The sequence below is a fragment of the Globicephala melas genome, chromosome 18, assembly GCF_963455315.2.
Source record: "Globicephala melas chromosome 18, mGloMel1.2, whole genome shotgun sequence".
NCBI classification, from domain to species: Eukaryota; Metazoa; Chordata; class Mammalia; order Artiodactyla; family Delphinidae; genus Globicephala; species Globicephala melas.
In genome coordinates, this window is record NC_083331.1 from 50,501,904 (window position 1) to 50,513,951 (window position 12,048).

General features: G+C 41.8%; 1 protein-coding gene across 1 annotated transcript in view; it reads right to left on the reverse strand.

The window, feature by feature from the left end:
- Positions 1-10,293: 10,293 nt before the first annotated feature.
- The window catches only part of MYCBP2 (MYC binding protein 2), a 273,476-nt gene continuing 271,721 nt past the window's right edge, over positions 10,294-12,048 (reverse strand). Inside the window, exon 83 of the mRNA XM_030838623.3 lies at positions 10,294-11,478. Within this exon, the coding sequence (XP_030694483.1) occupies positions 11,363-11,478 (116 nt within the window). The 3' untranslated portion in view covers positions 10,294-11,362. The remainder of the gene's footprint in view (positions 11,479-12,048) is intronic.

Here is a 12,048-nt window from a genome sequence, read left to right on the forward strand (position 1 = left end):
ATTTTTTAAAAACCGCCTTTATAAAGTAGACTCCTGAAATTTGTAAGTTGCTTTCTGAAACACAATGAGGAAAGTGTAAGGGAGTAGATGGCTATTTAAAAGAAAACTCTGGTGAAGCCTTTTGTAAGTGGAGGCATCTTTTTAACTGCTACCTGGTTAGCTTGTTTTAAAAGTTTGGATTTTGGGGATACTGGGTTTTCTTAAAGTTAGAACTGTCCTTAGGTGCAAAATCATAACTTGAATCATGCACCTTCCCTCCCTCAAAAATAAAAAGAAAGTAATTTTTCATCCAAACATAGATGTCTTTTCAAGGATCTGACCCATGTGTAAGAGACTAGAAGGCAGTGAAGCCCAGGCAGCCCTCCACAAAACTGAGCTAGGAAGCCGTGTGTAAGATGATAGCAAGATTCAACGCGGGAAGATGCCACTGTTCTTCGTTAGGGCCTGGCTCTCTGATCATCAGGTCACAAGGAACAAAGTCTCTAGCAACATAATAATGTGTACCTGCACTGCAACATTTTTTAGGTTCCTCCGTGACTGGCTGCTGAAGGACAATAGGAAGACAGCCTGTGATAATTATAAGAGGAAGAAGATAATTATAAGAGAGGACCTTGCTGAAGAGCAAGAGCCCCCTTGACCTCTTTTTCCTTTATCACAGCACGTTATCACCTCCTAGCATATTACATATTGTATGTCTGTTATGTAATGTCCCAAGCCCATTTATTGAAAGCTAGATTAACAATAAATGATCAGCAAAACACATTAAACCAAATCAGCAAACATAACTAGTATATATTACATCACATTAAAATTTTCACACTCTAATTGTAGTCCCCTTTTAATTCCTCATTACAGTCTATCCTCTCCCTAAAGAAGGCAAGCATGGGATCTTGGCACACCTTGCCTATCTAACGCTTCCTTTTCTTTTCTGTTTTTGTTATTGAAAGATTTTATTTCACATTTTTGAAAAAAGAAACTTGTGCTTATTTTAAAATCATTCAATACCTATTTAAGTTTTCCCGTTGTGTTAGTCAATATCAGTCTGGAGGGAAGGGAGAGGGTGGCGGTGGAGTAGTGTGGTCCAACAGCGAAGAATATTTTGTTACCAACCCTGTTGGACAGGGTTGCCAGAATTGCCAGTGCAGAGATTACGAAAATTTTTCTTGTATGATAATGAAAATACCATATATATCAGTATTTGTGAAAAATATCTATGCTAACTCTTAGAGTGAAATTCATAATTTTAAATATAGTTACTCAGAAACAAGTACAATTCAACAAAAGCCAAATATTTAACTCAATAAATCACAAGAAAAAGCAACAGAAAAAATCCAAAGCATCAAGGATAGTATAATGTTGTTTACAACGTGGCTACCACCTGTTCTTCCCTTGCGTATGGTCAAATGCTGCTTCTCACATTAAGAGATGAAGTCCAGGGAATTCCCTGGCGGTCCGGTGGTTAGGACTCTGCGCTTACACTGCAGAGGGTGTGGGTTCGATCCCTGGTTGGGGAACTAAGATCCTGCAAGCCACATGGCACGGCCAAAAAAAAAAAAAAAAAAAGGAGAGATGAAGTCCAGTTCCCTTGCCCTTGAACCTGGGCTTGCCCTGGTGATTTGTTTCACCAGTAGCATGAGGCAGAAGTGACATTTTAAAACTTCTGAGGCTAAGTCTTAAGAAACCTTACAGCTTTGATTTGGGTCTCTTGGGATGCTTACTCTTCAGACAGTGTGCCAGAAGAACCAGTCACCATACCAGAAGAAAACGAAGCAGCACAGTGCAATGCTCAGTGAACTCCAAGAGACAATGATAAATACCCGTTTCAGTCCAGTAAGGCATTAAGTGGTTTGTCACGCAGTCGTAGATAACTGGAAGAGAATTAAATAATAAAGACAAGGACAGGAATCAACAAAATAGGAAAAAAATAATAGAGAAGATTATCAAAAACAAAAGCTGGTTCAAATAAAAGTGAATAAGGTAGATACAGCTCTAGTCAGATTGATTAGGAAAAAGTTGCAAATTAACAAAATACAAAATTTTTTGAAGGGGGAACAAATATAGCCACCATAGGTATTTAAAACAATAAAAGTATGTTGTAAATAATTATTAGCTAATAAAATTGAAAGCCTAGATAAAACAAGTAAGTCCTAGAAAAATATAAAATGCCAAAATTGGCAGGAAGAAGTAGAGAATTTGAAGAGATCAATAAACATTGATGTAATTGGCAAAGCCCTTTCCTCCCAAATAACCCTAGACCCGGAGGGAATTATAAGTGAGCCCTACCAGACTCCCAAGTAAGAGTTAATCCTTTCTTCTACAAGTTGTTTGAGAAAAAGGTTGAAGAAGAAAAGCTGCCCAGGTCATTTTATGAAGCTAGTATAATCATCGCTCCCAAACCAAATATGGAAAAGAAAGGAAAACCGAAGCCCCATTTCTCTTATGAAAATAGGTGCAAAAATTCAAAAAGAAATATTAGGTAATCAAATTCAACAATGTACTACCAAAACCAAAAAATAAACAAAACCAGGACAAAACAGTGACAATAACACTCCGGAGCCCCTTGACCTCTTTTTCCTTTATCACAGCACGTTATCACCTCCTAGCATATTACATATTGTATGTCTGTTATGTAATGTCCCAACTCGGATATAATAAGCACCATGAAAACCTGAGTCTTAGTTTGGTTTGTTTGCAGATCCTAGGCTCCCGGAACAGTTCCTGGCTCGGTAAGTGTTTCTCTGAAGAGTGAAAGAACATGACAGGATGGGGCTTCTGTTTGTATTACATGGTGTAGTGTCCCGGATTTGAGCCACGTTGCAACTAAAATAAATCCGTCGTGGGGAGTACATGGGCAGATAGATGTTGCGGGAGAGGGAGAATCCTAAAAGGTAAATGGGGATAAGCAAGTTTGATTATGGACCAGAGGCTCCAAATCGTACAAGGAACCCTGTGCTTTTGTGATTCACCAGTATCACAAGTCCCACAAGGAACGGGGAGCCCCCTCACAGAAAACAGGAAATCTGTTAATAGAACAGGAGAAAGAAACTCTAACTATCGTGGTCCTCCTTCCTCCTCCACTGTCTACAAGGTGCTTGGTGTAACAGAGGAGGAAAGGGACAAGGTCTGTGTCTTTCTATAGCTGTCTAAAGGGATAACATCCACCAATGAAACAGAAAACACTTGTACAGTGATGTATTAATAAGTTCCTAATAAGGTAGTATACAAGAGTGCTGAGGGCACGAGATGCAGAGTAGAATAGGGATAGGTGGGCAGAGCTCATTCATTGATCAAGGTCAGTTTTGAATCGAATCTCAAAGAAAATAATGGAATTAAAGAGAAGAGAGGCAGGCAGTCTATCCAACTGGCAAGGGAAGCACAAGGCCAGGATTTGGTAAGATTATAGAATCATAATTAGAAGGTCATTGTGTTCAACTACTGCCCAAGACTGAAATCTGTAGTGAACACTTAGTTGTCGCCTAGTAGCTCTTTTGGGGAGAAGCCCCTCCCCATCTGCTTGGTTTTAGTAGTGGTTTCCTGTAGCACGGGAACCTAGGCCCCGTCCACAGTTGATTGGTCCAGAAATGGACACGTCATTCAAGTTAAGACAGTCCTCCCCGCTGGGAATTTGGAATTAATACGGAAGGAAAGAGAGTATTCCCTTCCTTGGGTGTTTGGACTGGGAACATACAGACACAGGGGTTATAGGTGGTCACTTTCTACCACATGGTCTGGAAAGCAGAGAGGCGTGGTCTGCAGTGAGAAGGAAGGAGAGCAAGATGGATGCAGAGAGAGGACCTAGAGGAGAGACGAAACCACAGCCCGAGAGCTGGTCCTACCCTGTTCTCAAGACCCGGCGGTATCCCAGCGATTGCCTTTTTTCTGGCTTGCTGAAGTTACTCTGCATTTGTTTTCTTTTGCTTGCAACCAAAACTCCTTACCAGTGCCAACTTGACCTGGAAAGGCTCCTCCTTAGTTCTTCAATGATTCCCTTTAACTGAAGGGCGATCATGGAATTTGTTCCCGCTGTGTCCTGTGTCTGGGAGTGGGGCTAGGGGTGGCATCTCTCCATAGCTGCCGTTAACCAAGCATGAGTCTGCCGAGTAACACAGGGGTGGCGGCTGGGGGTACACTCCTCTCGGATGGAGTTCTAGGAAAATGAGTGGGCCTGACGACTGCCTCTTTTTGCAGGATGTCCTGCCTTCCATGTGGGCAGCTCAGCCACAGATCTTGTATGAGAAAGATGCATGGAGTTCTCTTCTGAGGTCAGGTAGCTCTCCGAGGAGCAGTTGAGTTGGGGAGGGACAGAACCTTTAGCGTTAACGTAGTCATCCCTTTGAATCACACAAGGGACGGGCCTTGTAGATGTATGGTTTTATAAGGAGGATGCTCACAGGTTCTTTCCCACTCTTTGACCTCTTTTTCTCTTTCCCCAATTCCTCTCCTTTCTCTGAAGCTCTTTCCTTTCAGGTCCCCCAGTTTGGCATTTCCCCACAAGAGGAGGAACTCGCATCTCCTCAGGCCTTTCTGGGGTCCTGCAAACTTGAGAGCTGTAAGTCTCCACTGCTCAGTCGAAGCTGCTCCAGAGTGGGATGGAGAAGGTCTGGCACCTGGGTCGGGGGCTTAGGTTTTGATCCTTGTTCTGCCTTTACGGGATATGCAAGCGTGGACAAGTTACTGAATTTCTTTGTGCTTCAGTTTCCTCATCTGTAAAATGGAATAATAATAATGTTATTATTTTATATCTACCACAGAGTTGCCATTAGAATTGAATGAGTTAACGGTACGTGAAGCACGTCTGTCAGTCGCAGGCACATAGTCAACGCCCAGTGAGTGTTAGCTACATTGCTCTTATTATCACCACTCCAACTCCGCACATGAGGACACTCCCGCCTCTGTGGCGTCTTACCTCAGCAACCCCACTTCTCTCCTCTGAGTTACGCCAGCATACCTCTCCCTCTCAGGCATATTAGCCCAATGAAACTACTTCATTTTAGGCTGTCTCTTGGAATTTTAACTCTATCTAGGACTAGACTGTAGACTCCTCAAAGGAAAGAAGTCTGTTTTAAGAACCTGTGACAAGAACCTTTATCAACTCTTCCTGAGACTTCTCCAAGGGCAGTGTCTTTCAGACCACCTAACCTGCTTCTTACGTTACCTTCCTAAAGCCCCTGTCTTTTTCTCAAAAAAATCCAAAGATGCGTGATAAAATCCAAACAGTTGAGAAGGAGATTCTAGGCCAGGATAGTTCATTTAGAAATATATGCAAGCCATATACATATAACTTAAAATTTCTAGACTCCACATTTTAAAAAAGCTAAAAAGGAATAGGTGAAATTAATTTTAATATTAAATATTTTATTTAACTCAGTATATCCAAAATATCACCAGTTCAATATGTAAGCAATTTAAAAAATTACTGAGATATCTTAAATACTTTGTCTTTTGATACCAAGTCTTTACAAAGCCTTGGGCTAGTTATTTAACCTCTGTGAGACTGGAATTGCCCCATCTGCAAAGGGAAAATAAGAGTTAATAGGTTTGTGGGAAGATGAAAATGTCATAATGCATGTGAAGCCCATTGTGTTTGTTTCTTATTACCTCAGACTTAGTGGCTTGAAATAACACAACTTTATTATTGCACAGTTCAGGGGGTCAGAAGTCCAAATGGGCTCCAGTCAAGGTGATGGCAGAGCTGCATTCCTTCTGGAGGCTCTGCGTGAAAATGTTTCCTTGTCTTTTCCAGGTTCTAGAGGCTGCCTGCATTCCCTGGTTTCTGGCCCCTTCCTCCGTCTTCAAAGCCAACAGTGTAGGGTCTTCAAGTCTCTCTCTCTGAGCTCTGCTTCTGTCACCACATCTCCTTCTGTGACTTTGACCTTCTTGCCTCCTGTTTCCCATGTTAGGACTCTTGTGATCCCATCGGGCCCACCAGGTTAATCCAGGAAAATCTCCCCATCTCAAAGTCTGTACCCTTAATTACATCTGCAAAGTCCCTTTCACCATGTAAGGTGACATAATTACACCCGCTGGGCATTAGGATGTGGCCATATTTGGGGGGCTGTTATTCTGCCTACCATACCCAGGCATTACACAGAGATCGGCCACTGTAAGCCCTCAACAAATGCTCTCTCTTATTTTTAGAAAACTTTGATTATAGTTCTTAATAACATTGTGTTACTTACATGGTTCTGTATTTGTGTTCTGTGGCCGTCTCATCCGTAGCACCTGGCCCAGTGCTGCATGTATTTACTAACTTGTACAGTTCACTTCTCAGGCAACTTCTGTGTGCAACTCATGGTTACTAAGCAAGTGGGAACACAGTTCCCATCCTTGTGAGCATGTACTGTCAAGTGGAAATAGAACAGGTGCTCAACTATTTATTAAATGAATTGATGAAGCAAAACAGCTTACTTCCACTTTGGAGGAACACACCAACACCTTAGTTTTCACCACACTCTCTCCCTGGAATGCCTTTTTCACTTGTGCCTCTCAAAACTTATCCGTCCTGCAAGACTGGGCTGAAATACCAGCTTTGTTCTTTTTGGGGAAATGGACATTGTAAGTCCTAACCGAACATGTTTCTTGTCCTGCTTTGTTAACTAACATATTGTGAAGTTGATGGCCTTCTCTCTAGAGACTATGTAAGACTGTGTAACCATAGTTTATGCAGTCACTTACTGGACGCTCTCCTCCAACCTCGGCTTTGATTTTGTTTCATAATTTTTCTTCACTGTAACTCCCTCCAGTACTTTTATAGCCTATGCATTTTTTTTCTTAGCTCCCTTATGTCGCTTGTGAAATGAAGCAGCCGTTAAGTCAGTCATTTAAAACTTATTATCCTGTTTCACTCAGCCAAGTCCTCTATGCCAAGATAAAGTTAGAAGTGCAAGAAATCTGTTGGGAGTGGTGCCTCTGAAAGAGCCAGGTGTGAGGGGGCAGGAGTGGGCGAGGGAGCGTTCAGACTGCCACGCAGGTTTGGCATCTACCCCAGGACAGGGGGAAGGAGTGCTGGGCAGGAAAAGGCTCTGACTGCAGCACAGCTCCAAGGAACCTCTCTCGGCTGGGCTAGCCCGCGTCCTGGTGTACAGATGGCCCACAAAGGAGCGCTTCTTTGGGCAGACATGGCCAGGCCCTGGTACCCTGCCATGCTCTGTCACTGGCCAGGGCTGCAGGGGAAGAGTGTGGCTTTGGATCAAGTGCCGTGGCGGATCCCCTAGGTGGGGCGGGTGCAGGCTGGCAGCTGACCCCTTGCCCACACCCGCCATGAAGAAGGTGGGCGCCGGGTCCCTCTGGATCTACCCTGCACAGTCCTTGAGGCAAAGCCTGTCTTGTTCCCTTGGCAATCTTGCCCATATTACTGGTATCCAGTTTCCATTTCATGAGTTACATCTTTTCATAGGACCAGTTGGTAATGTAATAGTAATAGCATGATGGGGTAGGAAGAACTTGGGTTTGAGACACAGAAAGATCTGGATTCACATCGCAGGTTTTTTCCAGCCAAATCTGTATTAGATCAGCTGGCATCTAATGCAAGTTCTTTAACTTCTTTAAGCAGCTGAAATGAGATTAAAGTCATCTGCTGAAATGAGATTAGTAACTGTTTTACCTACTGAGTTGTCTGCCTAGCAGCTCTTTTGGGGGAAGCAACAGAGTTGCTGGGAGGATTAAATAAAATGCTTATAATTCAGTGGCAGCTGTTGAGGAGGCGTTGAATAAATGTTCTTCTCTTCTTTACTCTTCACTTTCAAATAATGCTTTACGTGAGATAAAGCACTTTTGTAAATGCTTCCTCAACTGATTTAGATTAGGTATTATTATTTCCAAGAAGTTGTGACCGAAAGGAATTAGTGGCTGACTCAAGGTCACACAGCCAAAACCGAGGCAGAATCAGGGCTTGAACCCAAGTCCCCAGGCGTCTGTTTCAGCACCGTTTATGTACTGTTGGCAGTTTTCAGGAAAACAAGAGGCGGTGTTCCATCTGTCAGAAACACGTGTGGCTAGGTACTGGTGGAATTCAGTGACAAAGTGGCCAGGGAGAAATGTTGGGCTGAAAAAGAAGGTGAATAAGTAATTGTTATATATGAGAAGTTAACAGTGAACTGTGTATATTTTTCAAATATGCTTACTGATGGAGTAAGGAGGTTTTAGACCTAAACACACTGTCCAGAAAACTGCTTAAGAAAAATGGCTTTTTCCAGGCCTGAAAATATAACAGGAAAAGAGTTTGTTTCCAGATTCCCCGACACCTGCTCTCATGATTTTGCTTTCTGTTTCCTGCCTGGTGTCCTGCACAGCATTTGAAACCTTCGTGCACAGTATGCTTGAGCCAGAAGTATGCCAAAGCCATCTGCCTTCTGTGCTTTGTCAGAACGTATTTATCCATAAAATGCTTTTCTGGTTTTGAGATGCTTGGAATATGACTAAAAATAGCTTCCTCATAAACGAAGATAAGCTGGAGTCATTGTGAGAATGTGTTAGGACTTTGTTTTTATCCCTATTACCAGCGTATTAATTTGAGACGGCTCATGGCTGTCAAGCAACCTCCATAGTTTCCCTTTCTTTTTCCTTCCCATTTACACACTGCAGCTTACATTTCTCAAGTGTCCATGACGCCTCCGATCTGCATGGCATTCTCAAGGTTAGTTTCATTACTGTGGCCGATGAATTTAAGTCAGATATGTTCACAATGGCCTCATCACATCTGGTTTTCTGGGGTAAACCTACGAACTGCTTCTGTCTCTGACCTACTTTGTGTTTTTGGGAAACACTGAAAGCCAATCCTGAATCTGTGCCCTCAGTGTTCTCCCACAGGCTTGGGCATGAAACGAGATTACGAGATTACTGTGAAAGGCAGAGCTTTGCGAGCAGGTGCTGAGAGGTAGAAGTTGGGGCTGAGGGGTTGTCTGGGAGCAGTGTCGCCATCCCTTCCTGATGCCTGTTGCCCAACATCCTCATGGTAGAATGATCGTTTTGAAGAAAACAACTGTGTTGCCCTGAAGGTTCTGGAACCTCTTTTAAACATGGGTAGAGGATCCCAGCTAGCCCTTTGTCAGAAAATGTGTGTGTGTTCGGGGGGCGGGGGGGAGGATATAAACACGCGAGTGCCTTTAGGACCCTTTTCTGTTTCTTCCCGAATCATAAATCCAAAGTATTCTGGAGGTTGAAATTGAACTAGCCCTGCCTGCAACCCTTTCAGCTTGACTTGGGACCACCCAGAAGTGCCCTCAGTAACAACAAATGACTCTCCTGGCTTTTGAATCCATTGGGCAGTTAAAAATTGCTTGTAATTCTGGGGCATTGTCACTAATGACGAAGGAAGTTTGCATAATGTCCTTCTCCTGAGAGATTTTAAAAGAAAAGTGTTATCATTACTTTTTCAGTGATCGTTCAGATGTATCTTATTTAGATGAAGAGGGACCTCTGTACTGTTTCAAAGTCCTTTCTTGCTCAGGAAGGCCCCGCGCCTGTACATACAGTGGATCCACAAATTATATCATGAAGAGATCAGTCTTTGTGATCTTCAGATTTTTTTGTTTTTTTGCAGTAAGCTGTCCAACACAAGGAAAGTTGGACTATTCACACTGTTCTATCACATTCTAGAATTTTCTACACACATACCTTTTTCCTCCTGCCTTTCTCTACATCTCCACGCTTGAAATGCTACTTATTTTTCAAGGGGAAGCTTAAGGGGCCTCTTAGCTAACCGCCCCCCTCCCAACAACAATAACAAAAACAAAAAAAACACTAATAACCATCTTTCCTAAACCCTGAAGCATTTGGTGTGGACATTTTTATGCAATTTATTAGAAGATTCTGTAAATAGTTACCTGTGGTCAGGCTAGATCTTTTCTTTATATTTTAAGTTCCTTCAAGGCAAAGATTATTTTAAAATTCTCACAAATGCTTAACAAAGTCATTAAAATAATGGTTATTGGGGCTTCCCTGGTGGCGCAGTGGTTGAGAGTCCGCCTGCCGATGCAGGGGACACGGGTTCGTGCCCTGGTCCGGGAAGATCCCCCATGCCGCGGAGCGGCTGGGCTCGTGAGCCATGGCTGCTGAGCCTGCACGTCTGGAGCCTGTGCTCCGCAACGGGAGAGGCCACAACAGTGAGAGGCCCGCGTACCGAAAAAATAAATAAATAAATAATGGTTATTGACAAATGATCTATTTTCAACAGTGGGAATTTAGAACAAAACTGATCAGAACTTTTGATCAGTCTGCCTCATGAAATAAATATAATCTGATTTATGACTCATCATAAGTTAACAGTGCGTCAATTTCATGAGTTAACTGTAAAAAACATCTACTAAAACACACAGTCTATAATAGATAAAGAAAAGACTAGTGATTCTGTTGATTGTTATACACGTTGAAAAAGGAGCTGGTTAATAAGGTGGAGGTTGTTGAATTTCCTAAATATTTTCTTCTATCTTTCGCATATGTCTGTTTATGAATACCTATCTATCCATCTCTCCAGTGTTAAGATTCCAACATTGTACCTCATTACTACTCCTATTTTCCCTAACAAACAGTTTTGAAGGTTATGATTGTGCTATGTTAGTAAATTTCTTTCCAAGGAAAACTGGATGGAGTTTTAGACCTTAGGTATTTAAATTTTGTTTCTCAAGCCAACACCTTACACACTTGTTAGACTTTATCACTGTATAAAAATGTACAGTGGTTTATTGACATGTACATTCCAATATGTTTACAGCTGCAAGATAATGAGGCACACTCAGTATTGCACTTCATTAAAATTTCAGGCTCAAACTTAACCTAGAAGTTTAAATGAAACTGCATTTGTAATTTAGTAATTCTTATGCAGGACAAACATTGATATGTTTATATACAGTGTGATACTTATTACATTTATATGCCGTCCTAACACATTTTTTTTTTTTTAAATAACAGTCTAGGAAATAAACCAGAATATTCCTCTTTTTATCCCCACCCGTGATGCAATTGTACAGGATTACAAAAAGGCAGTATACAATAAACAATGATAATTTTTCTCTTTTGCTTGAAAGCCAGCATCATTCTTAGTCCATGGGCATGGCAATTCTTTGATATCAATTATCTATAAATGTCCAATGCTTCACAGGCCAATGACGATAATGGCCACATGCAAACACCTCACAAGTTTGATGTCTTGGTTCAAAAGAAGATAAACTGAAATAATAGGGAAACTTTCCATAGCAAGAATTATGTACATGGTATTTGGCATCCTTCTTGCACTGTGAATGGTTCATTTTCATGGATGTAAAAATGGTCCCGTCTTTATCCTGAGCAGAGTTTAAACTTCACCACATCCGCCTGGGGGGATGAAGGTAACTTTTCTCTCTGTAGACAAAGGAATCTGAGTGTTCTAAAAAGTGTGAGCATTTCTGCACACTCCACAACCCAGGGCAAACTCTTCTCCAGTGGGTGGATGCACAACATGGAGAGGACATTCAGTTCCTTCTAATTGTTTGCCTTTGGGACCTGTATAAATTTTGAAGGAGGCAAAAAACTATAATTAAAACACACACACACATACAAACCTAATGTAAATATTAATCACCTGTAAGTTACTTAGAGAAATAATGTGACTGTAGTTATGCAAATATAAAATTAAAAAATTATTTTCTTCTAACCACAAAAACAAAAACATTCACTATAAAAAATTCAACGTACCACATACATGCAGCAGGAAGGGATAGGGTCCCTATCCCGGGCCAGAAGGATTATCTCCTTCAGCTTCTTAATCTGGACTCTTGTCCTCATCCATACAACACCGCCCCCTTTTCGCTCCCTTCCTTCGCTGGCCTCCAGCTCACCACCCTCCTCCTGCTCGTCCTGGCTCACGCCTCTATTCTGGCCATCTTCCTAAACACTCTAGCCTCACGTTATTCTCATCTTGCTTCTTTAAAGCTTCTTGAAAAGTCCTAAAGTACTTCTACTGTAAAGGAAGTGGAGGAAGAATAGTATAACAAATTTTACTTGAGATGAGCAAATAGAAAAGAGTAGCCGTACTTAAAAAAAAAACCTATGCATCTTAGTATCCTTGTTTTT